Source organism: Scophthalmus maximus, chromosome 3 (assembly GCF_022379125.1).
Source record: "Scophthalmus maximus strain ysfricsl-2021 chromosome 3, ASM2237912v1, whole genome shotgun sequence".
NCBI lineage: Eukaryota > Metazoa > Chordata > Actinopteri > Pleuronectiformes > Scophthalmidae > Scophthalmus > Scophthalmus maximus.
Genome location: NC_061517.1, coordinates 9,164,588 through 9,191,224, shown reverse-complemented (window position 1 = coordinate 9,191,224; position 26,637 = coordinate 9,164,588). Strand labels below are relative to the sequence as shown.

Here is a 26,637-nt window from a genome sequence, read left to right as displayed (position 1 = left end):
TCCAATTCTTCTTTTATTCTAAATGGACATGACAACATTTGACCATAACTGGTCTTCCTCTGGTGGTGGTGGTGTTAGCCTACGTGTATTTATAGATTAGCTGTGATGACACGTCACACATCATCTGTGAACGTGGTCATTCATAAGATACTATACTTGTGAAGACTATATACTGTATAGTCTTAGGCCAATTATGGGATTACTGAGTGGCTGGGACAATTTGCGGTTGAAATGTTGCAAATGTGGAATTTTTTAATAACAGCCATTTCACAAATAACAAAATGGTTAACAGGTATTTAACGGGTTATTGAGTCATTTATGCAGATTTAGTTGAAAATCATCGTTCGTAGCCCTTTGGAACGAGAGCCTGCTGTTTTTCATTCCAGCCATTTAATCAGACGCTGACTTATGGCCCCGTCAGACCAGAATTGGCAAGGTGACGTTTACACTAGTTTCAAGGAGCAGGTGCAACAGGAAACATTGTGGGCAGGGTTACAAGCGTGAGCAGCAGGGGCCAGCATGGCCAACAGGCTGACAATAGCATTCCACCAGTTGAGAATTTTACACCTTTTTTTTTCAATCTCTTTATACTTCTTTCCTATTTATCCCTTGTTCTTCCCAGTGACACCGCACGGATCCTCCTCTGCTGCTTGTGTTCTTTAAGCATGCAGCTATACAAACAGGGATACAAGCAATCAATACGTACTTGAGGAGCGGTCAATCCCACCATGCTCTTTCAAATTGGCTGGACATCGGCGAATGGCGTTCATTTTCGCAGGTCACGGTTCAATCACATCGAGCCGTGCGAGGAGCGGCCGGGGCGAGACTTAGCGAAATGACGGCGTTGTGTTAGAACGGGATGCGGGACGAATGTATTCACCTGGACAGAACGGCAGCCGTGCTGGGTCTTAGCACCGGGACAATAAAACCCTGGCTAATCTTGTGAAGAGATAACATGCGTAGACGGTGACAATTGAACAAAACGAAATAAAATTGAATAAAACCTTTTTAGAGCATGAACGCTATTCCAGTAATTAAACTGATGACCACACAGAGAAAGGTTGCCTCACATTCTGTTTCTCCAAATGTCCTTTACATTTAGGAGACATAGTGCTGTGAAGGAGTTCTGTTGCCCTCAGCTTTCAGTGGTGCAGGTGGAGTCTATACTCACAAACACACAAACATGATGCAGAGTGAGCCACTGCTGCAATATTAATAAAGTGAATAAAATATCTGCATGTCAGACAAGTTGTCATTGGTGCTGACATGAGGTCATCAGGTCAGCTGCCTGCCACGGGGAGAATATGAGAAAGCATGCACGCCCAATATTAAGGTCTTGGCTATTCCCACAGGCCTGGGGGGATGGTACACTTTATTATTCAGCGACATAATAGCGTGCTATATGAATAAATGTTTCTCAATGAAACGAGGGGTAGTAAACTCTCATTCCAGTCCTCGTTTGTTTTCAGTCGTATTCTCGTTTGTTTCTGTGTAATGATTCTATTATAGCTTGTAAATATTGATTCAGTATCTGTAATGCTGTGCCATCCGTCATTTATACATTGTGTTTGGGGTCTTAACTTGATGATTGTGGCAGCTTGACTCTCCCACTCGGGTTATTACTCCCAATTTCTCCGTTTGCATTACAGTGGGGGAGGGGGGTGGGGGTGGGGGTGGGGGGCACCTGCTTAAAAGCTTAGCTCCCCTCACATCGAGGTCACACCGGCATTCCTTCAAGATTTATTGTCAGTATGGCTGTAAAATGTGACAAGAATAGCACACTTAGACTTTGCTGGAAGTTTTCTGCAGTTTATCTGGTGAGCAGTAGGAGCCGGAGGAGAAGGAACCCCATTACACCGGATCCTCTGAACGGAGATGAATGGGGGATCATGAGGTTGTGTCTATACTGGCTGCTGGGCGACCTCTCCTTCGTCCCATCCAAAAGAAAATTTGTCCCCATTTCTTCAGAAGAAGACAATCCTGAAAGGCATTATCACAGCGCTCATTGTTGTGATCTGTGATCCATGCAACAGTAAGGACAGAGCCTGATTCACAAAGTCACTCGACCACCGTGGACTTTCTCTGCTCTCCGACTAAATAACATCTAAGCAGTGGAAAACCTCTCACGAGCGCAAAAATGTTTTTTATGCCTTTTAAATTGATCTGTTTTTACCATAGGCAAACACAGTTTCTCAATTCCTGGTAAATGAGTTAAGTGAATTTGTGAACAGGCTGCTTTCAGAGCCTGTGAGAGCGCCTGTTGCTTCAAAAGGACGAGGATGTTATGGTTCCTCTCGGACCTGGATTCTGCTCTCTGTTCTCCGTTTGATCGTTTTCCACACCCGGCGCCTCAGACTAATCCTGTGGACCTACTTATCAGGGAGAATTCCCTCTTAAAACATAAAAGATGTTGCACTTCAAGGAAAAGGGGAGAGTGAACAGAAAGAAACAAAGGCAACACTTTACTTTAAGTCCTGTTGTCTAAATGTTGGTCCTCAGTTATGTGTATGAAGTATTTCTCAACAATTATAACACATCAGTAGACGGGGCATGTACAAACATAAATTGTGTGTTACAAACCTCTTATTAAATGCCTATGTTGTGCTTATCAAAAGGTAAATCAGGGAATTTAAAGGGTTTGCCGAAACAATATTTAAGAGCATACAGTTCTGCTACTGTAGCATCTCTGGGAGGTTGCGCATGGCACAGTGGAGCTTTTTCTATATGCTAGATTTAAGTTTAACACACTGACGTCAAAGGCATGAGTTAGTGACTGCAATGTACCAAGGATGGCCCAAACTTGTGGTTACAAGTCATGCTTATGGTGGGCAACGGCAGCATTTTTTCACTGCTGTTGCTAAGTTTAGTTGCTTGATGACAGCATGGTGTTGCTGGGTTGTCTGTCTGTCTCCATTGCACTACTTTGCGGTCGGTTGCACTGACTTATTAGGATAAATTTATCCGTCAGGACCCCTGACCCCCGTCTGGCGACGAGGTTATTTTTTCATTGACTTTTGCTAAAAGTCAATGAAATAATTATAAAAAATGTTGTTGTTGTCGTTTTCACAAAATTCTTGGTTGTCCTTAGGTGTTGCTGATGCAACGACAAGCAACCTTCTGGCGCCGTCCATGTCCACAATCGAAAACGTTCCTTATTAATTCACTGCCTTTATGTTTGTCTTTGATTTAGCTGCGTATGACTTTTCATCTTCCAAATTATATTTGATTTAGAGGACCTGGGAGTTTGGGGGAGGAGGCAGGGAGGGAGAGGGGATTTGCTGTGTTACAGGTTTGAACTGGAAATGTCAATAAGCACAAAAGAAAAAAAAGAAAAAAAAAGAGCCGCCAATGCAACAATACAAAATAAACTTTGTGCAGTGTTCTGTGACAGGAGGTGCAGTTGTCACATGGCTGTCTTGCTGTCCCTGGAGGCTGGTCGCACGAGGCCCTGTTTAGACTGCATGCCCATGTGGGGGCTTTATGTAGATGGGCATGCCACTGAAGAGCAGCAAGAAATAGACGGAGTCCCTGCACGCCAGCTTGAGCAGCGAGAGAGGGAAGAGAAAACACAACGCTCCTGCTGCTACAGCGTTGAGGGTTTCTCGGTTATTCCTACAGCGGCATCGAGCCATGCAGATACAGTCGTCTTTAGTTTTTGTGCCCTGGTTTTGACATTATTTCTGAAAGCAATTTTGCAGTTGATTTAGTTGAAAGTGTTTTTTTTTTCTCATTCACCTTCCTTGTGTTGGAGCAGAGGCAGAAATCTTAGTGGCGGAAATTGTTGAAAGGTTCAATAAAAAGATATTCAAATAAAATCAACGACAAGTCCAAGGCATCATCTAATATGATGTCATATTAAAAACTAATGCACTAATGTGTTATTAACTTAAGCATTTAGTACAATAGTTGGTCGAGCTGGAGTTATTTTAAAAAAATGTAAAATTTGATGAGTAGTTTTATCTATGACAATATATTTTATCATTATATTTCTGAAGCTTAAACGGTTTTTGTGTTTTTATCAGTAAAATAACTTTAGCTGGTAACTTAAGCTGTCAAGATATTACATAGCATAACATGTAAGAAAAATTATATACTTGATTACAATGCCAGTAGTCTTGTAAATTATAATGATAATGATAATAGTTCATGTGTTGTGTTCCATTCCTGTGCTCACGGCTTCATACCAATAAAGGCAAGTGAATTTGTCCATATAAAGTATGTTGAACTCAGCATGTGTCACATATATATGAGGCTGCATAAGAACCATTGCTAACAACAGATATTAATATATGACCATTATATCAGACTGTCAAAGTGGACCTTCAAAGGGAGACTAAATTATTAGAGTGCCTCATGGGCCTTGGGTAGTTATGCTAAAATACCTGTTGATTTTTCATGCGAAACTGTGGAACTTTGGACTTTCATTAGATTCATTTAGTCTTTATTTCCCTCAAGATTATTTCAGGTGAGTGTTTTTTTCCCCCGTTGCTGTTCCTCTGGCTGGATACGCAGTGGTGTATGTTGAGTGCTGTGTGAACCTGTCCGCCTGTCTATGTTCTTTTCAGCTTGAGAAGTAAACTGTCCCATGGCAGCAGAGCATACATAAAAAAAATCAGTTGACTGAATTCTGTTTTCAGATGCAAATCCCAGGGGATTTCAAGCGCTCTTTGAAACGCCTGCATGTGACAGCCGCATTGATTTCGGGGAGGACCTCAATCACCACTGACATTTTGCAAATTAGGGAAGCGCTCTCCCTTCAAACAAGGTTGCTTAAACCACAATTGACTACTGGACAAGAGCTGTTGATGACAGAATATAGTGTTTTTTAACTGCCTTATCAGTGTCAGAGCCCTTACATGTGGCCCACAGAGAGGCTTAGGGGATCGATAGCATGTCATCTATGGATAGATTATGCATAGGGGTGTAGTTATCTCTCTACCTGGAGGTTGAAGGCCAATCAGGTTTGTTATCTCCCTGTAAAGTTAAGCTGTTGGAAATCAAAACCATCCATATGCTGTAGCAGCCAGTACATCCTGGTCAAATACCTCATCATTGTGGTTCAGTTTGGAATATGAAATATAAGATGGAATTACGATGGTTTTCCTCTTAAAGCCTGTTTGTTTGCACATTGTGTTGATCAGATTGTTGCGACAGAAATATCAAAAAAATTGAAAAACATGGGATTTTGCCTTCCGTCTTCTTACCCCACAAGTTTAACCAATACATTTCAGGTTTTTGTCTGGCAGGAAGAGGTTAAGGTTTGGCTACGTCGAGACAGTCCTCCCCAGAAGAAGGAAAGCGCCGTTAATTTAAGCGAATGGCCCCAAAACAACAATTGTTTGCGTTTGTGACAAAGTGACAAAGCTCTGTAGCTGCTGCAGTAATTATGACACTTGTCCTTCGGGAGCAGAGGAAGAAGTCGTGTGATGTCATTATAGAGTGACAAAGTCCACAGAGGAAGGAGGTCGGTGTGAATGAATGAAAACGTCACAGCGATGCTGTCCTGTCAGATCACAAAACACTTAGACTTTGCATGTTGTTCTTTCGGGGCAGTTACAAACAATGTGGTCCATTCATTTGTAGGACTTGTTTGGTAAGGCCTCTGGTAGTAAATGGCCGTCAACATAAGACGTGCCTTTGTGTGTCCCTTCTTGCATGAATCACTTGAACTAGTCCCAACAATGTTAACCATTAGATTCGTTTTTTTTGGTCAAAGCTACTTTAAGCTGTCCTCAGAGTACAGGAGTTTCGGGTCCATTTCACCCCGACTTAGCCCTACGAGAATGGGGCGAGAAATCTGGTCTGGAACCTTGGCCGGTACTGATGTTTGGCCCAGATTATTTGGTAGTGTCAGGGGTTAGCATTCGTAAACCTCCCGAACTGCCCACAGAATCACTGTGGCCTGGTACACCTTTTCGAAAGAGTGGCTGCGAAACAACCTACTGTACGAGTAATGCGGACTGCTGAGTTGGAGGAAAGAACACGAGTGCCTGTAAAATGTGTCTTCCAAGATCCATCCCAACCGTACGTGAGATGGTGCGTCGCTCCCTCTGGAGCAATTATCTCGATAATATAGTAGTTTGAGCCCTGCCTTAAGGATTTAAAGGATTTGGCAAAAGTTGGTGAAGGGTTGAGGTGAGACGTGGTTGTGGTCATGGTTAGGCTTAAATGTGTGTCTGTTTACAGAGTCACATAATGAAGACTTCCTTATGGGGACAAAAAGTCCCCATACTGTAAATCATTGAATGTTAAGATGAAGCCATGTTTAAGGTTAGGGTCAGGTGAAGTCTGTAGCTTATGGGTTAAGTTTAAAAATGTAGTATTATGGTTAAGAGAAGAGCAATGCTGAGGTCAGACTAAAATATATTTTTGTCTGTTAACATGGTCTCATCAGAGTAAATAAATTCTTGCCGTGTCGAGAATCCCTTGAGGTAATATCAAAAAAGGCAAAGGTGTTGCTGCCGCAGCCCGGCAACCTTTACTCTGTTTCACAGTTCCACCTTGCGACGCCGACAACATCGTTCTTCTTCTGCTTGGCCATGTTTACATTTCTCCCCTGGTGACGAAACATGTCAGGTAAAGAAGAAAAAAATCAATCATGCCAGTCTTTCTGTCAGGACGCCGCGAGGTGTCCCAGATTGTTGCGCAACTATCGTTTGTTTTATCTTGTTTAGGGTACGATACGTCTTCTGGGTCGGGCTGTAATCGGGCTAATGTCGTGCGGTCTGACCTCGGTGTGAGTCTCCATGAAACTAATGTGAGTCAACGTGATGTCCTCTGATGTCTGTGTGTGTGTGTGTGTGTGTGTGTGTGTGTGTGTGTGTGTGTGTGTGTGTGTGTGTGTGTGTGTGTGTGTGTGTGTGTGTGTGTGTGTGTGTGTGTGTGTGTGTGTGTGTGTGTGTGTGTGTGTGTGTGTGTGTGTGTGTGTGTGTGTGTGTGTGTGTGTGTGTGTGTGTGTGTGAGATTCATGGTGGCAATTATCCTGTACGCTCTCAGTGCTCAAGCAATTTTCCATGCACAGTTGGAAGCACTTTCTTATTTAGGGAAACCATCCACAAAGAACTATCCGCAAAACAGTCATGGTTTTGAATCTGGTGTCAAGAACTCCATGAACACAAGGCACCTAGAACCCCTCACTCCGCTGGTCATGGCACAGAGTGGCTTGGAAGAGCTGACTATACCACAAGACTTGTGATGTGTTTATATGGACTGATGTACCCAACTGTGATAATGTTAATGTTTAGCGTTTCGGACCTACGCAGTTCACATAATACTATCTTGCCTAAATACTGGATTCCCAGGTTTAGCTGCAGTAATACTGCTACAGAGGAATTTTCCTTCTCTGAACCCTGTCATCGTTTCTTCTTATGTTTTATGCATTTGGATTACTGTCTGAAACACTTCTGATGTCGAAGGCTTTCGGGCTCTTGAAAACAAACTCTGGATTTAAAAACTCAGAAATAGTTCAACTCGTTTCATACATGTTTTTAATTTCAGATGATCAATGAACCAACAAGTGTTAAAGCCTTTTGTTTGAGATCTTTTATATTTGAGGTGTTGTGCTTGTGTTACTTCAGCTCTTTTGACAGATGGTGATAGACTCGAGATGCAGGAGGTGTCCTGAGAAAGACGCACGTTAGTGCTCTTGTTGGAAATAAAGATAACCCTTCAGTAGTCGTGTGTGACAGTTCCATTGTATTTGAGTGTGGCCCATTCCTGTGTCAGCTGGTTAACTTGTCTGAGGGTAATTGTCTGATCTGGTGTCTGTTGCGCATCTCTGACTCTGGCTCTGAAATACATTTCAGTGTGCAGCCTTCTGACACTTCGTCTCACTGCGAGTGGAAGCCATGTGAAATGTGCGTGTCACGAAAACACATTCGACATTAATCTTTCCGGCCCATTAGTCCAGACTCTTGCGCTGATAAATCATGATTTCGGTGAGAATGAGTCTGTTTACACAGCATATCTCTATCCAAAAGACTTTGTCCAGTTCCCGCGGAGTTGGCAGGTTATTCACCACAGCCCTGGAGAAAGCTTCTTGTGCTCAGTAGGTGGACAATTGCCCATTGTTCTGTGCAGCGGAGCCCGTGTGATGCTGGCAGGACTACCAGATCAGAGGCCCTCGGTGATACACAAACTCCAGCAGCACAGAGCATAACAGAGAGCTGGTGGCAGGCCGGGTTCACGACGAGACACTGGATCATTCTCATCAGTCTGAGCCGCAGGGTGAATAGCAGATGTACTGTGGACTTTATTAAGCTTTGCCATAAGGTTCTTCAATACTTCAACAGCTACCTTTGGCTGTAGGTGGGTTTTACGCCAACAGAGGCAGGTTCCCAAAGGTTTCAACCCAGATTTAGTGCCAAAAGAAAACTCAAATGGAAATGCATTTTCTTACCCTATATTCTTTGGCATTGTGCCGCTCTGGGCTAGTGTGATGATGCTTACATGCTGATGTTCACCAGATATAGGGTTTAATATGTTCACCACCTCAGTTTAGGTAGAGTCTTGCCGCTGAGCAGCCATCTTCTCAATGCCCTTGGGCAGTTATTTCAATCCGGAGATACTTCCAATGAAAAATTAGATTAAATTCATAAAAATGTTATTGCCGCGCTCATCAAGGGGAAAGTGATGTGATATAAATGATGGTCTAATTGGCGCTTGGTCTCCACCATGTCATCGTGGTTGAAAAGGGTGAGGCTGGACTACCCTTAGCCTCATCCCTCAGATTAAAAGAAAAAAAACAAAAACAATTCACAAAACTCATACGACCAGCAAACATCTCAAGTGTTGCTCTCGCATTTGGAGAATATGTCACTTTTGGTTCAGTTGCCTCAAGCATCCAAGTAATTTAGAATTACCATTAAGAGACGATACATCCTTAACTTTTGGCAACAGATCCTTGTTTACAAGATACAAAGTATCTAAAAAAATCTTTTTTAAGGTATTCCCACATGAATCACACTGAGATTCCAGGGCTGTTCTGATTGTCCCCACGCAGAAGAGGAGAGGCGACGGTGTTGTGCCATCAGGACACAGACATGGCAGAGCGGAGGGACTTTATTGCCCTGAACAACCGAACATTCCGAGCTGTTGCTACATACTGCCACCAAAAAAACTCTGCCAATCAAATGCTTTGGGTTATAATGTGAAGGTCAGTTAGTTTTTTTTAAATAAACTCACCGTTGTTTATTCGATCGCTTTTATTGCCTTTTAAATCAGCAAAATATTTGGATGCCCTTGGTTTTGTCTGATTTTAAATTTTTAAATCTGCTTTTGTTAATTCATTTATTCCTTCATTTGCTTTTCCAATTCAACTACTTTTCTAGTGAGTGTTTTTCTATTTTCCTTTCCTTTTTTTATTGTCCTTTTTATAGCTCTTTAACATTTGTTGTCATCTAATAATAATAATAATACATTGGATTCATAGAGCGCTTTTCGCAAGAATCATAGCACCATGTTTTGTAAAGCTCTGGTCACTCAGTATGAATATCTTACTATGAGCGGCAGCTTAAGCGGCTGAATCTGTTTATTTCCTGCAATGTCAGACTTTTGCAGGAACCTTTATTCATTAGTACATTCTTCTTCGACGTCTCCGCCACACGCGTCCGTGCGGGCCGACGGCGAATTTGGTGCCTGTAGTGGAAAGCAGATGTTGCTGATGAGATACGATCATCTCAACTCTGGAAGAGGTTCAAGGCAACGCTGCGGGCAAGTGGGAAGATAACAGACTATTAAAACAATCTGTTCCAATGCTAAACCAGTACATAAAGTACATGTGGTACGTAGTAGTCCATGGGACTGGGGCACACTTTCAGAAGGAATAGGATATCTGTGATATTTTCCACCACTGTGATCAGTGTGTAATTACATGGCCCCGCTAAAGAATTCTTTGTGAGGAGCAGACAGAGAGGAGAGATAAGATTGAAGAGGCTCACCCTCATTGTCTGCGCTATTAGGGGGAAATGGGCCTGGAGATGATGCTCTGTTGAGTCTGAAGAGAGGGAGCTATGCAGCGAGAGAGGGGGGTGGTGGGGGGGGACAGAGGGAATCATTGGGATGCAGGTCAGAGTGTTGCAGGTGCACTACACTGACAATGAATGTGTCAGGCCCTGCATGCTCCAGGTGTAGGTGCGGAAAAACATGCCCCTACGCTCGCTCTTTTGGTGAATAATGTGCCAGGGCCATATGAGGACTGGACCGAGTAATGAGGCGGAGCATGTACAGAATGATACCCACTGCTCTAACATGAACATTTGTATTCTGATGTCTCAGTCTTGTTCCCGGTAAGGCGTAATGACATGCAAGGTTTCCGTTTCGGCTTTATTGATAATTCGTATTTCTCAAGTTTTCATCCAGGCTGTAAAGAAGCAGTCGAGATAACAAAGCTCTGTCCAGTGCACTTTGCAGTCAGGAAAAAAAAATCAATGCAGCCATCTGTAATGTGAGACCCTGTGGATATAAAGGCATATATTTGATAACACTTAGTCATAAGCCTGCAGGCCTTGTGTTGCTCTTACTGTGGGTTGGGTTTCTGTCGTGTCTGGAGAGAGCAGGACTCCACTGTTCCATGCTCTGTCTTGTGTGACGCCTAAATCAAGAGAAGTTTAAAAGAAGGAATTAACGTGACACTGTATGTACGCTCCATTAGTTACAGCAAACCTCAACCTTTACACAGCCACATAGATGTCGAACCTCTCCTCGGTGCAGACTCTTCTCCAATGAAGCTTTGAGACCTGTTGGGAAACGTTTATGTCTTTGAAAGAGCAATAGGGATTCAATAGTAGTCTGTATACCAGATGGAAAGATGGAGGTCGGTCAGGTTCCCTTTGTGAGCCATCCACACTTTCCTCCCACGCCTCAGCTCTTCTCCACTGTGTGGCTCTCCCGGTCAAATATCTGATTTGTGAGTCATACCTAGCCTCTACACCCGTGGAGAAACACGCTGGTTGTCTTAAAATACACTCTGGCAGTGCAGCCATGCAAGAGCACGGGCCCCAGCACAGAGGACTGGAGCTGCCCAGGGGACTGGCATGGAGCGAACAGGAGAGACGGAGGGCGAGGGAATCGACTGGGAAGAAGAAGAAAAAAGAGAGGTGGGCGGAAAGAAGGAGACGGTGGAAGGTCGTGTTAGATAAAGGATTATGAAAGCCCAACTTTCTGTCATGTAACACCAAGGCTAGTTCAGACGATGTGGGCAAAGTCTAAAGGGTGGTGTTCATGATTCCTGCGGCAAAAAGCTGCAAAAATGCAGTAAACATCCAGACGAGGCAAGTTTCTTGTGGCTGAAATAGTAACAGTGTAATGTGAGGCTGCGTGGCCTTGGTGCGCAGGAGAGTCAGAAAGTACAATAGGTGCTTTGTGGAAGCGGAATTAAAAGAACATAATACATTTCTAAGCGTCTAATTATTTTTTTTCCAAATATGACATTGGAGAAACTGATTAATTCTTTTGTAGCCGACGTGTCTTGTGTCCCTCAAGCTGCCATGATCAAGGGCCCTGTGTATGTGAACAAGAGGGCTGCTACTATGAGCAGACAGAGAATCAGGATGCAACTCCACAGCAAACTTTACCATTTGACTTTACCCAAACAGCTTCTTTCACATCAAGCTTTAGTTGTGGATATTGTAGGAAAACACGCTGACAACATTATGCAATACACCCAGTATGGCAGTGAACATTGCAGGGACATTGTCTATTAAAAACACTGTCAGACTCGTAAGAGTGGGTGTTAAAATGGAAAACTAGGGAGGAAATTGGGGGCAAAAGAGAAAGACCAAGGACAGTGAGGAGGGGAACGATGGCTGGCCTTCCAGCAAATAACTGAGGGCAGATTGTCTCGACTTTGGGGGGAAACTGGCAGCCCGGGGACCTCTGTGGGCAGGAAGTGTCTGCTGATCATCTGTGTGGGCGTGTCTGCATGCAGATAGACGACAGGGAGGGAGGGAGAGAGAGACACACGGGAAGATGAGACTCACTCGTTTCTCTCCGACGGGGCTCCGACACCGAGGGGGGCGGGCGAACAAGGGAGCCAGGCCCAAAGTCGCAGGTTGTGTGAGGGCACAATGATGAAACGCAGCCTTCACAAAAGGAGAGTTTGAGTGAGACACAGATGGGCAGGAAGAGAGGGGGAGAGAGTGACAGAGAGAGGGAGGGAAAAGCTGTCAGTGTCCCCCGCCCTGCCTCCCCGCCTCCTCTGCTGTGCTGGCAGTGTTGTGCTCTGGTGAAGGGAGATTACCAAAGCCCGGCCTGCGGTCGCATGTATAGACACAGTCATTACCTCTGTCCCACGATCAAATGGTCCTGCTCTCTGAAAGCAGACAAATGGCTGAGTGACCCCCGCCTCCCTGCCTGAGTTACTGAGCCTTGATTTAGCAGGAAAGGTGTAAAACTTGATAACGGCTCAATATCTTTATAGGCCTGTTTGTCATGCTGCAATTTTTTTGGTTTGTGAGATATTGACCGTCGTTGTTTTACAACACCGGGCAGCGGAGACGCAAATAAATCTCAAGATGAGGGATGTTGGGGGGTTTATTTGTGAGAAAATATTTATTCCATAATGGAATGGGGGCGTGTAGTGTTTCAAATTGCTTTCAAAATGTCTCCTTGGCCAGTTCACAGGATCATATTTACAGTTTGTGTGCATACTGTACGTGTCATTGTGCTGGTGTCGGGAGGACAAATCTGTGCATTGGCATCCGGCCCTCGGCAGCGCGGGGCTCTGTCAGAACCCGCTGTCATTTCCGCCGTCGCCGTGGAGATTCAAGCAAACAGCCGAGTGACGCTGACTGATGTCAAGATATACTTAGGAGCTAATCATGCAGCAAATAGAGGCACAGCGGCTCCTGCAACAGGAACTGCCTGGCTGCCCTCGCCCCCGTTAAAGCCGCTCATGGGAAACTTTTCAGCTCTGCCACTCACGGCTCGGTTGCAGCTGCGTCTTTGAGAGCTGTTCATTAATCGATACCAAAGCCATTGGACACGACTTTGGTTTTCTGTGCCTCATTTGTTGACACTGATGGTGTCTAGTCAGTGCTGCCTTTTGTGGATGAAAGATCTGTGTTTGAAAAATGGCTTTATTTCTTTTTGTCCGAGGTTTTTGTCTCAGAACCCTCGACTGTCATACCCCTCTGCTTTCTGTGGACACAGCCTGTCTTCTCATATCTGCAGACCACCTTCTTCTCGGATGGCAGGGATAGATGGCTGCCATTACCCCGACCGGGAGTCCTGTTGTGCCATGTGCCGCCTGTTTTCCCCAAATGACATTTTCTTTTCGCATCAGCCGTATGAGAGGAAGGACCGGGCAGTGCGGCACAGCGAGCGGCATCTGCACAAACTGCTCTCAGCTCTTCAGAATCATTTCCTTCACATCGCCCCTGGTGCTCGCGGGCTGCTGTATGTGAAAATGCGACGGAAAGGCCAACGCACTCTAATTAACTTCACCTGGCATCCCCACTTACGGCGAACGTGTCTAACCTTTACGCCACCTTGCTTGATCACCGCTCCTCCTAAACGCCCAGGTTGAAATTCTCATTTAATGTCAGTAAGCAGATTACCACCCTTCCCGTCCGACTGCTTCCTCTCACCCCTCTCTGCTTTTTTTCTCTCTCTAAACCTTCTTTATGCTTCAGCAACAGATTCTTTATTCAGGGCGGCCGCAGCACTTTGCGGTGGTAGATCAATAAAACAGTGTCCCCTATAACAGACCTCTGTGTTTTCTTCCCATCGATCCTGTCAGCCGAGATACATTCAAGAGCAAGCCAGGCGATTACCCTCAGCAATCCCAACTTTGATCTATACTGCAGATGGCAGGTGCCAGACATCAGCTTTGGGTAATTGTGATACTGAATGGGGCCATTGTTAACCATTCTCTCTTGGCCTGAATTCCGTTGGTCACGATCACTCCTCGGTTTGTTGTAGTTCAGTAAATGCAGGCTGCTCGCAGGCTCGGCTGTCACACTTTCACCTTGCCGCCCGCTGGAGCATAGATCATCTCGTCATGTTTCACACGTACTAGTTTCAAAGTTCTTTAGGAAATAGGGAGAGTCGAGTGCAAGTGAGAAAAGAGGACATTCCTAAGGATTAAGAGAAATCCCTCACTCATTCCAAAGGAATTATTTACAGAAAATAATCTTTAAATAAGCTTATAAAATATCTATTCTGTATATCTATTATCTCCGTTCCATAAGATGATCTGAAGACATTCAAATCTGCTGCAATCTGCCGCAACAGCATCTTAATTGATAATGTTCTGGCTATCAATCATGCAACTGTGACCAAAGAGGAAACATTTAAACTTATTATTAAACTTGTTATTTACTGAGAAAGACGTTATCATGTTCAGAAGAATTCAACTTTAGTCATTTATTTCATGATGAAGATCCAATGACTAACTTGCATTCAACTTAATTTATAATCCATTAGAAGCCTGATGAAAAAAAACACACAAAAAAAGATGTTTGGGTGTAATCAGTGTCAGTTAATCAGCAACTCCTCGCCTCGTAATTCCAGCAGGTTTGATTCTCTCACTGCTGCATTTTCTTAATAAAGATTTCAATCAAGCCCCTTTTGTTACCTGGAGGTCAAAGTGGTAATTAAAAAAGGCTGTAAATGTGGATGTTTGTTCTTCCAGCTGTAGATTCCTGAGGAACTGGAGGAGTTGGAGGAATCGTATCAGCAGGCTACAAGCCTGGGACAAAGTAAAAAGACATTGCCATCTTAAATGGTTCCCTGCAGCGAAAAGCTCCAGAGAGACAAATGTTCAAGCAGCTTTTCTATCACAGCTGGGGCCAGGATGGGACGTGATCCAACAAACTTATCACCCTTTGACTTCGTGGTATTACTACAGCAGCCCCGTTGAGACAGATCCCGAGACAAACTCCGCAAATAGATGCTTCACTTTTTGGAGTCTTCTTCGAATGCAAATCATGGTAGCTGTTGCTTTCCCATTACTCTGCCGTGCTCCCTAGTTCACCCGGTACACTCAGTCTAGACGGCGCTGGAGTGGTTCACCTCGTGACATCACTGCAGCGTTGCCACCTGTGTTTGTTTTTTTGTTAATTGCATCACTGATTTTGCCCACGCTGATTTTTTGCGCTCGGTATGTTTTCCTTTTTTTATCAGAGTGAAACATATTGAGTCATCTTGAGCTCAACCTTCTGGTTTGCTCCTCAATTTGTCAACTTTGTGCAGTTGACCCCCTTTGAGTGGTGGGTCAGAGCCATAACTCACACTGTGTGAGTTGAAACAATCCCATCAGCGAGCCGCCGTGTCCTCATTCCTCTGTTTCCCCGGCGTGCGCCTGCTTTTGATCACCCTAACAGAAATGGATGGCATTCATACAGTGCCGAGATTAGGCTGTTTGATGAGGTACTGCACCGGGTTCAATAGAAATGGATGCATGTCCCTGCCTGTGCATCCACTTGTCTACCGGGGGGGTCGGCATCTTCATCCCAGCCATGCCACCAGGTGCAATTGCGGTTTCGAAACCTCAAACGCAGTTGCTGATGAGATGTTTAGGACTTTATCAGGCAGCATTGTGAAGAACCTAATGCAAGATCTCACTATCAGTCAATTTACTTCACACTGGGTTTTTGATCAGTCAATAGAACTCGTGCAGAATATGAACGTGCACAGACTTTTGCTTCCCTGATATTCTGTGCTTGTGCGAAACAAGACTTGACAAGGATTTGTGCTCGGGCAGAAAGTGAAGCAAAACTTCCCCTTGCATCATTTTTTTGTGCATGTGACCAAACCGCCCCGAGCAGCTGAGATACTGTACCAACTGTACAGATGTTAGTTGTGAATAAGTTAACAGACGCACACACCGAATGTGTCTGCAGGAATGTGTCTGTGTTTTTTTTGTTCAGCGCAGCGTCTGAATGAAATCAGAATTCGCCGGAGCCACCTTGTTATATCTGTAATTTCCCTCCTGCCTTTCTCCTTTTTCCTCTCGTGTTTATGAAAGCGATTCTTGAAGCCTTGTGAGACACGCAGATCTTTTCAGTTAAAAGCTGAAAACCTTTTCAGCTCGGGCAGCAGACACATTTTTGCAGCAATTTGCAGCATCCTCTGTGAATTTGCGTCAAATAACATCTTTCTATTCCCTCCGTAAGCAATTTTCACCATCTCTAAAATTCACTTAATATAGTGTGTCTGAACACACAGGAGTCGACAGTCACAGTGCCGGCTCCGTGAGGTGAATTGAGCCAAATTATCACGCTCACACCTTAACTTAATAAAATTTGCACTAAACACAAAGTACAACTGAATATTTATCCGTCATAACCCAAAAGTAGTTGAGGAATTGTGACACCAAAAGAAAAGTTAGGGGATCACATATTTGATGAAACTTCATTTGATTGGGACATGAATGTGTGTGAATTTCATGGTTTATCCTGCTCAGTAATTGCTGTGATATATTTTAGACTGATGGATCAACACTTCCCTCCGTAGAGACAGGCTGCTACAGTGTGGTAAGAAAGTGTTCGAGGGAGAGATGAGCACCTGCAGACTATTAAGGAGTTTGCTGAACATTAGGAAAATTGACTGACTTGCATTTTCCTAAAGAGTTTAAGTTGATATAGCCTGCTGTACATCCTTATGAGATACACCATAAAACGATAATAATAATAAGCACTTTTGATTACCAAGTTACAAAGTGCTGCACAAAAGGATAAAAACAACTAAATTAAACATCAATTAAAATTCAGACAGAGATGAATGTTTATATATTTTTTTAAAGAACATTTTAAGAAGGAATTTAAAAATAAGTAGCAGATGTAGCAGGTCTAATCTCAGCTGAGTCATAACAGAGTTCCGGGGCCCGTACTTTATTGGGCTCTGGGAATAACCAGAAGACCCCGATCAGCTGATCTAAGACGACCCCCAGACTCATAGGGAGTTAGTAAGTCCTAACTATAAATAGGAGCTTGGTTGTGTTAAGCCTTAAAGGTCATCAATCAAATGTTAAAATCAATGCAAAGACAAACAGGGAGCCAGCGCAGTGAGGCCAGAATCAATGTTATTTGATCACGTTTTCTTGAACCAGTAATAATCCTAGCGGCAGCATTTTGGGTTAGGCGACTCAGAGAAGACAGAGAGATACTGTTCCTAGAGGGCGTCACAGTTATCTACATGTCTGCTGTTCCATTGATGGTAAGTCTGCTGTGTGTTGATAGTGATAATCAAAGGTGGTCACGCTGCTTTCTTTAAGAAGGGAGCACAGTGTACAAGTAGAAGTCAACACAAATTCCTTACAGAAATAACTTGACTCAAGGTTCTTTTGCTAATTATTTCCGCTCAAGGAAAACCACTTGATGGAGTTGCTTGAAAAACAACAACTCTTCACTCAAGGTCAAGGCGCCTTTAACCACATCGTCTTCCTCAGTACACAGAATTTGCTTCAATTGTCATGCAGAAAGCTCAGTTTCAAGGGTGGACCTTCTCATTCGAAGTGTTCAAATTATAGTTCACTGTATGTTCAATACAAAGTGATTTTGGACATGGCTATTCAAAAATGTTTCAACGTAGCAACCAAATCTGAGGCTGAACCAGAATAACGCCAACACTTAAATAACTCTATTCTCTTCTTCTCTTCAAGATCCCGCAGATCAGCTACGCGTCAACGGCCCCGGAGTTGAGTGACGACAGGCGCTACGACTTCTTCTCCCGGGTGGTTCCCCCAGACTCATTCCAGGCCCAGGCTATGGTGGACATTATCCGAGCCCTGGGCTGGACTTTCGTCTCCACCATTGCCTCAGAGGGCAGCTACGGAGAAAAGGGCATAGAGGCCTTCACGCAACTCTCCAAAGAAGCAGGTAAGGAGCGATGCCAAGTGATGGACACTACGCAAAATGATATATATGTATATTGCATTTTTGAACTCGAGAATGTTCAGTTTTACACTTTACCGTTAAGTTGTGTTTTTTTCTTTTCCTCCAGTGGATGAATTATCGATCTGTTTGGCAACTTCTGCCTCAGTTCCCCAGCGAGTAGTGAGTGTTACTGGAAATGTAGACGGAGAAACAGCTTGTAGAGAAGATGCCACACAACAATAAGGACCATTGTCTGTGCCCAAGCCACCGTTTCAGCTTTTTTCGCTTTGTGCAAACACAAGACGGAGGGATTGTCTAAGGTTTTCTAATGTAGTTTCTTTGGCCAACAGAGTGGAGAGAGAACGGTTTCTCACAGCTGGTCATGTGGGAGAGTTTTGTTTTACACTCAGCCTTTTTCTGCCTAACCCAACCTCATTTTTCATCCTTGCAGTGCAGTGCTCCGAGGACGTTAATGATGGTCCGTCAGCTTTATGGGCAGCCAGTGTGCGTGAAGCAGCAGGGATCTGCATCTCAGATATTTGGTCTTTTTTATAAAAAAGAAGCCTGGCATCTTTGCTGAATGTCTCTAGACTCTTTTTCTGAAGAAACAATATGATTATGAACAAAGAGAGAGCGAGAGAGAGAGTGTATGGTATAGAAAGCAAGGCTGCTATATATTTAGATTTGTCTTGGAGAGGCCTTAAGGACCTTGAAGAGAACCTACAGACTATATGTTATTATTTTGCCTGTAACTGGGCTGAACGTTGTGCACATGCTCGACTCATTTTTCCCACAACGATGCCGTTGTGGACATGCGGTGGCACAGGTGAACCAGCTGTCGCTCAGGATAGATTTCCGCAATCACACGAGATGATTGCAAGAAGGTTTTTTAGTGCACACAGGTTTCGCTATAGCTGCGTTCGAGACTCCAATTCCTTTCCCATCTTGCTACCTGGGCTTGAAAAATAACCCTCCATTACCCGCGATAGCACATCCATGCAAGCATTTGGATGTTTCTCACCTTCACCTCTGCGGTTTCCCAAACCATTTTCAGTAAATCCACGGGGAATGCTCTCTGTCTCTTCTAATACACTAATGTGCGGAAACCTATAAAATGAGGAGAGCTAATGATATCCAACAGGCACCGATCAGAAGTCCAGCACGCATGAATATTTTATTTATGTGCATTCATGTCCACCGTGATCACTCATTAAAACTTTAAGAAGCTGTTTGTGGTTGTGTAATTTTCATTGAGAGAGAGAGAGAGAGAGAGAGAGAGAGAGAGAGAGAGAGAGAGAGAGAGAGAGAGAGAGAGAGAGAGAGAGAGAGAGAGAGAGAGAGAGAGAGAGAGAGAGAGAGAGAGAGAGAGAGAGAGAGAGAGAGAGAGAGAGAGAGAGAGAGAGAGAAATAGCCTGTATAGGAACACATAAGAAAGCATCCTGCTTTAAGGCTCATATTGTTGGTTTCATTTTATCTCATATCTGTAATAATTTCAGTTTCCTCCAGCTGGTTTCTCTCAGATACATTTTCCGCTTTTTTTCATCCTTTTGCAACAAAATGCAGTAAACATTATGACTCCTGAATTGCCACACGAGGAGAATGGAATCATGAGCCACTGATGTTGTTGACTCATCCTGTTGCTTCTGAGCTGCAAGTCACTTTGCAATATTTTGTATTCATACACAAATGGGAATTATATCCTCTAAAGAAAAAGCTTCCAGTACCCGAGTCATCTTATCGTAAATAAACACATTAATTATGTAATAGTGCAACTATACAGGATTTCACTCAAAGGCAGTGGTTCCGCACCAGAACTGAGTGAAATTGATGGAAAGAAAATGTCTGGAAAATACTGTTAATTATTATGTTAAGTGTTGCGAGTATATGTTTTAAAACTTGTGACTAGCATCCCTGCGAGTTGATCAATGAAACCTTGAGACGGTTTTTTCGCGGCTGCCTTGTTCGGTTGAAGTGAAATGTCAGATGCATTAGCAGTATTCTCGCTTCGCCACTTCAAGGAGAACCATCCAGCGGACTAATGCAATATGGCTGCCCATTACCCTAAGCTGAGACCGGAGTGATGGTCAGCCCGTATTGATCTCTTCTGTTTTCTCTATTCTTCTTCTCCCCTGTTGAGGAACTGTTCCAGTGTACACCCTCATCCTGGCTGCAGGTGAAGCTGGCACAGATTAATCTTGTTTGTATTTTTCTGTGTCTGTCTGGACTCTAGCCAGAGCGATTGAATTCAGATTTCCCATTTGATAAAAAGACTTGCATTTGAGGAAAACCTCCCACAAAATACCCCTGTGGAATGGATTGCAGCACATTGCCAACATGATGCTTTTCTAACCTCAAATCTGAGCCATGAGGGGGAAAGAATTAAGTATGGATACTTATATTTAGCAGTAGGGAAGGACTGGGGAAGAACCCCAATGTGTCTGAAAACAGGGTAAAATAGACCATTATTTGACCCCCTGACATTGCCAGGTCCGGGAACAGCAGTGGAAAGGAATGCACGGCATGGAAGGAGATATGCCGAATATGAATGTCAGCCACATGTCAGCCTTTTGATGTGCTCCCACGTGTTGAGGCGGGGAGGCTGGAGGGGGCAGGTCTGCCTTTTGACTGTCAAGGTGATAAATATAATTGCAGCATTGTGGATCCTCTGGAGATCTGGGTTTGGAGTAGGCGTGGGGGGGGGGGGGGGGGGGGGGGGGGGCAATCAAAACCAGTTGAATCCAGTTGAGCTTCTAATTTAAAAGCCATTGTATTTCACTAGGCAAAATGGCAATGCTGGATCCCATCACCCTGTAGTGCATTTTCAGAACCGAGGGCACCGGGGATGAATAATTGAAGCAGTTAATGCAGCGCATGACCTATGGCACTCAGGCAGATAAGTGGAGAACTTCCAAGACCTGATGAATTTAGCCATCATGATCATTAAGCTGTCTTTGATATATTAATCAAATGTGGAGCAGAGGGTTGGGGGTTCACGGTGCATATATATTTAATATTACATTGTAGTCATCGGGTTAATGAATGAGGTGTAGGGAAAACCAGCACCCCCCCCCCCCCCTATAGTCAGCGGAAATAAAATATTTTTATTGTTTGGATGGATCCTCACCTTTCTGACTGACTTTAAGTGACGACTAGACGGTATAGTGTTTTTATTTAGATTTCTTGGAAGACTTTTGCAAGTTGTAATAAAACACTCTCTACTCCCAGAGCCTGACATTTATCTGTCCCACATCACACGTCTCCAGCCAAGACAGACGCGCGGCTCCTCTTTAAACCCGCAGTTTGATTCGAGGACTGTTTCAAGTTCACTCTTCACCTTCTTGTGACAGGTGAAGCCAGTGCGACCCGCAGCACAGTGCACTGGAAGCACAGACACGATACTCGCATATCCATCACGCCTGCCTCTTCAACTCACGGACAGAGTGACCACCTGACTGACTGACAGATGAAGTATTCTGCAGGCATTCAATAATTTAGCGGCCACTGCACTACCCACCGGTCTTCAGCCTTTGGGGAAGTCGTTAGCCAGCAGCACGTTCAGCTCTGCTGCTCTTTCTCTCTGTAGATGAGATCGGCTCCAGATGCTTCTTATCTTCATCAGCGGCTTGTGTGGTCTCTCCCTATGTTATTGACTGTCGTTCTCCTATAATACATCTCTGTTCATGACTCCAGATACAAAAACTCCTCACACAAGGTTTTTGTCATAATGTTGATAATGCCTTTCCATATTTGCATATTAATATTCTTTGTGTGTACGAGCCTGTACACGCGTCAGTCTATACTTGTGAGAGCCAATTTGGGTTCAAAACAATCGCTGTGAGGACATTTCAAATGGCTGTTTTAGGGTTAGAACTTGGTTTTAGGGTTAGAGTTAGGTTAGGATAAGGGTAATGATGCGTTCAGACCAAAAGCTCATTTTTCACACGATGAGATTACTTAAAAAAACATTGCAAAGACGCCAATTGACACAAATTTTCCATCACTAGTGCAAATGATGCAACCGCGTTGGTTTGAACGCATCGCAAGTGTTGGGGTTCGGCTTTAGTCGGTTAAGGTCAGGGTCAGGGTCAGGGACTAGGGAATGCATTATGCCGATGATTGTCCTCACTAAGAGGGAAGTACAAGGTTGGTTGTGTGTGTGTGTGTGTGTGTGTGTGTGTGTGTGTGTGTGTGTGTGTGTGTGTGTGTGTGTGTGTGTGTGTGTGTGTGTGTGTGTGTGTGTGTGTGTGTGTGTGTGTGTGTGTGTGTGTGTGTGTGTGTGTGTGTGTGTGTGTGTGTGTGTGTGTGTGTGTGACACACTGCTCCGCTCCCCCTGGAGCTGAGGGCTGCAGCTCATACAGCAGAATCAGATGTTAAACAGTGGAGGTGCAGTATCATACTGTGGGATTTATGGCTCAAATCACCTTAAATCTCTGTTCTGAAGCGGAGCTCCAGTGTCGTCCCTCGGAGACCTAACGACGCCGACTGCGCCGCACAAATGACACTGAGCTCGTTTCCACTTTAACAGGATACCACAAACCCTTGAGCAACAGCTGGAGCCAGTGGCGGGATCTCCATTTTTTATGTGTAGTCCACTTAAGCGGGATAACAGCAAGCCATCCCAGAATGTTCTCTCGTATCAGGAAATATCTCTAATTCTGTCCTGCTGATAATAGAAATGTGGATAGTTAAGTGGAGGTTCAGGAGACCTCGTTTTTGCTATCTCCTGCCTTTAAAAATGCCACAGTAAACTGTGAGTGGAGATGTGTGGTCCGCCAGCTCAAAGCTGTTTATATCAAAGTAATGAGCCTGAGGAGAACGGCAATTAGGAGATTCCTCCCGTTTCTCCGTCTACTCAGGGAAATTCAAACCGAAAGGTTATTGGTTAGGCGATTAAAATGTGTGAGTGGGAAAAAATTTTAATTGGTTTGTGTAGAGCTTCGCTGTTGACTCAGGACACAGGCTGCTGCCTCGGTGTAGGCCGACGGTAGTTGGGTTGTTCTTTCGCACAGGTGATCATATCTGTGTATCCAAAGTGCTTTAAAGGTTAGCTTGTACTTAGCACTTGTAATTACCACACCGGAGTGGAGCAAACTTTTTAATTATTGTCATTTTTCTAATAATTTAGCTTCTCTACCTGATGTGCGATATGTTGAATTTCACCCTGAGGACAATGATATCTCGCAATCTAGCATCTCGTGCCAAACACAGTATCTGGCAACTATTTAGCAACACATGGAAACAGTCAGTACCCTTCATCCGGTAAAATCTCATTAGTGGTGACCTGCCTGAGAATGATTTATTGTCAGTATTAATATCCTCTTTGTTTGTTATTGCCGGCTGTGCTATCTGATTAATTCGGGGGTCCAACAAGAGATGTTTGATAATGACTTTAAATGAAAAGTCAATGGAAAGCTGTTGGATTTTCACCAATCCATAATATAAAATCTGTAGCTTTACGTCCCTGTTGGTGTGGATTATTGGATTCGCTGAAGCAGATATGTTTATAACTCCGGTGCTCAGTCGGAAAAAGGCGCAGTCTGGATGTTATATTGCCTGCTGCGGTGGCTTGCTGATCATTGCCAACATGTAAATGTATACACAGCGAGACGATCGTTTAAACCGTATGGCGAGCATGACAGCATCATCAAAATCTCTCTTTTATGCTCAGATGTGTTTTTCATTTCCATATGGGGGGGGATTTCCATAAGAAAGAAAAAAAACAGCTATTATGACCTCAGGCTTTGTGTGTGTGTGTGTATGTGAGTGTGTGTGCGTGAATGGGTGAGATCCTCCCAGAGGCTAAATCATTTCTTGCTCTTTTCACATTAAAAGGTGGAATCTGCGTCGCCCAGTCTTTGAAAATACCCCACAACCCCAAGATGGAGGATTATGACAAAGCCATCCAACAACTGCTGGAAACGCAGCACTCGCGGGCAGTCATCATCTTTGCCAGTGAAGAAGACATACGGTGAGGAGCACAGCGCATTGTGCCTTCATCCATGTCGCTCAGGCATGTTGATGTCTTGCCATGTTGGGGCCTTTAATCTCTGAGTAGCAGCTCCTGTAGTCGGGCTGGAGGCAGAGATTTTCCATGCGCACAGGGTGCCGGCTACACAAATACACCTCCAACAACACAAACACAAGCATGCCTCAGAGGAGAAGTGGGGATATGTATCGCAACAAAGCTTCCAAGAGATATTGTTTCATTTACAATGCCCTGTGGGGAATGTTTATGTAAAGAAACACAGAATCAAACATTTAGTATGTGCAAAGTCAGAATGAATAATCCAGAAGTGGATATACCTGTGGGGAAAAAAGGAAAAGTGAGTGAGAGACATGGAGATCGATTACTGTAACTCCCTATCCCTGTTATTTTAAAATGAGAGGTAAAACAGCATCTTTGCTCAACACAAAATACAAAATAATGATAATTTCCCTCCCATTCTTTCTCATGTTAAATGAGAAGAACAAATGAAGAACTGTACTTGACAGGGCTGTAATTTCTTTAAAGCCAGCTGTTCCTTTTGCATAATAGGCATTAGATTGCTCACACCTTGTGCTCTCTCCTAATACATGCGGATGTCCTTGCAGGGGGGTTCTCAATGCCACCAAGAGGGCCAATCAGGTGGGCCATTTCCTGTGGATTGGATCGGACAGCTGGGGGGCCAAGAGCAGTCCGATCCACCAGCTTGAAGATGTATCGGTGGGAGCAATCACTATACTGCCCAAGCGCTCCTCCATTAAAGGTATACACACACACACACACACACACACACACACACACAACTTACTGTGTTTTTTTACTAGTACATCTCTTTGGGTCAAACACATGTTTTTGGCCTGTGTCATTGCTTCTTGCAACGTTTCCAACAAGTGTTCATACGAACCACTTCATACTTGACACTGTGCTTTCTTAGGGTCTGTGCAATACACCCAATACATCATTGAGCAATGCCAGAGACAGGCATATTAGTCGTGTAATCTGACATAATATATAGAGTTAGGCATTTGCCGGCGGAAAAGAGTTTGGTTGTAGCCCCGGTCCTGGAGGACCCTCGTCAAAAGCGAATGCGGTCTAATACAACAGTCGTGCAATAAATCTGACCTTTATGAAGCTAATAATAGAGACGTGTTGATTCCGTGTGTGATCATTTTGGACGATGTAGTTTGTGGTGCTGTTTTTGTTATTTAATCTAACCTCACTGAAAAAAAATGGGATGATCAAAATAATAGACAGCTGTCTGTAAAATGCACAAACTACATCATCTCAGTTGCTTATTGATACATCCAGCGGATACACGGAAACGTGGGCATTCATTTAGAATTGTGTTTCTGGCCGCTTGTTTGATCAATATTCACTCTCCTTTGAGCTCTGTCTTTGGTCTTTACTGAGTCCTGAGATAAATATCCGGTTATTTAGCTGCTAACTGCTCCCCAATGTTCACCAGCTGGTCTCTAAGTGGGTCTGTCTGCCAGTTGGTGCTGGGCAGGTAGTTTACAGTGAGTATTTAGAGCTTTCTTGGGGGGGGGGGGGGGGGGAAGAAAAAACAACCTGCCTGATGCATCTGGAAACGATGCTGATGTCAGAGTTGAGGGTGAAGCAGCAAAACAGTGAAGGAAAAAAACCATGAGCTCAAAGATTCTAAAACGCTCCTCAGACCTGAGGCGATAATTCTCTCTGGGTTCATCATTATGAGTGACCCCTGTCATACTAATGATAGTAATTTCAACCATTATTTTTATTATTATCATATAGTGACTCGCTGCACTTTCCATGTGTGACTGACTCGATCACAAGCAAATACAATTGCTGGAAATCTGTGCAAATGCCAAAAGAAAACAAACACTCGATAAAACGACACACTGTGCAAGAATCTGTGAGGGTCAATGCATTTCAGCAGAGATTACTTAAATGTATTTACCTTTTTGTACTCAGTTCATCTCCTCACCTGTTTCTACTTTAGTCAGCAATTTCCTACTTTTCTAAAAATGACTTAGGTCAATCCTCAGAGAGCAGTACCACCGTGTTATAATTGGCCTTTGGTTGAACATGACCAGACTAATTGAGTTTGGATAAATTGAGTATTCTATTATTAAATGCTGAGACCAGTGAATGGAGTGTTTTGCCTATTGCAGACATCACAAATACGTTGATCAGCGTTTATTTGCTTTGAAAGTTGAAAATCTCCTCTCTCCAAAACTGCTGGGAAAAAATGGTATCACTGGTCTCTGTATCATAATGGAAGGAACACAAAGTGAAAGGTCTAAAGCTGTAATTTTGTCTTTTTTGATAATGTCAATATTTTCTGGCAATGGACTTCAAAAGAAATGCAATTACTGCTTGTTTTCATGTGCTTAGGAGGTGGATTTGTCTGTAAAACTGCAGCATAAATAGTCCACCGGCAAAAAAAGAGGAAGCAAATGAGGAAATTATGCTAATTATACTGCTGCATTTGTCAGGACATGTACCACAGAAATAGAATATTCTCAGCATGTACCACCTATTTAATGTCCTGTCCAGTGTCACAATCCCAATAACCACTCGTCACTACAATCGAGGAAATTTGAAAGTCAGAGTTTTATGAAGCTCTCTGTAATTAGGGGAGGTCCAGCCAGAACAAATGTATACTCTGGAGGCAGAAAGAAAATTATTAATCCACCATGCATCATTGATAGTCTTTTGAAAAGAAAATAAGCTGAGTCATTCAGCTCTGGTTGGCCATTATCACCTCTACCCACGACTCCGCTGATATGACTGGATAAGGGAGCGGAGAGAAACTTTGAAATGTGAAATTCAGACAGAAAAGCCAGTGCACCATGA

At 43.8% G+C, this 26,637-nt stretch overlaps 1 protein-coding gene across 14 annotated transcripts in view; it reads left to right on the top strand.

Moving 5' to 3' along the window:
• LOC118317221 (metabotropic glutamate receptor 7) overlaps positions 1-26,637 on the top strand; it is an 89,634-nt gene that overhangs the window by 38,833 nt on the left and 24,164 nt on the right. For 13 of the 14 annotated variants that reach the window (XM_035645723.2, XM_035645732.2, XM_035645731.2 and 10 more), the window contains 3 exons: positions 17,603-17,819; positions 23,649-23,784; positions 24,408-24,562. In XM_035645723.2, coding sequence (XP_035501616.1) covers positions 17,603-17,819; positions 23,649-23,784; positions 24,408-24,562 — 508 coding nt within the window. Of the gene's footprint in view, positions 1-6,583; positions 6,758-17,602; positions 17,820-23,648; positions 23,785-24,407; positions 24,563-26,637 lie in introns of those variants that run through there. The other variant, XM_035645724.2, reaches the window with a different exon arrangement.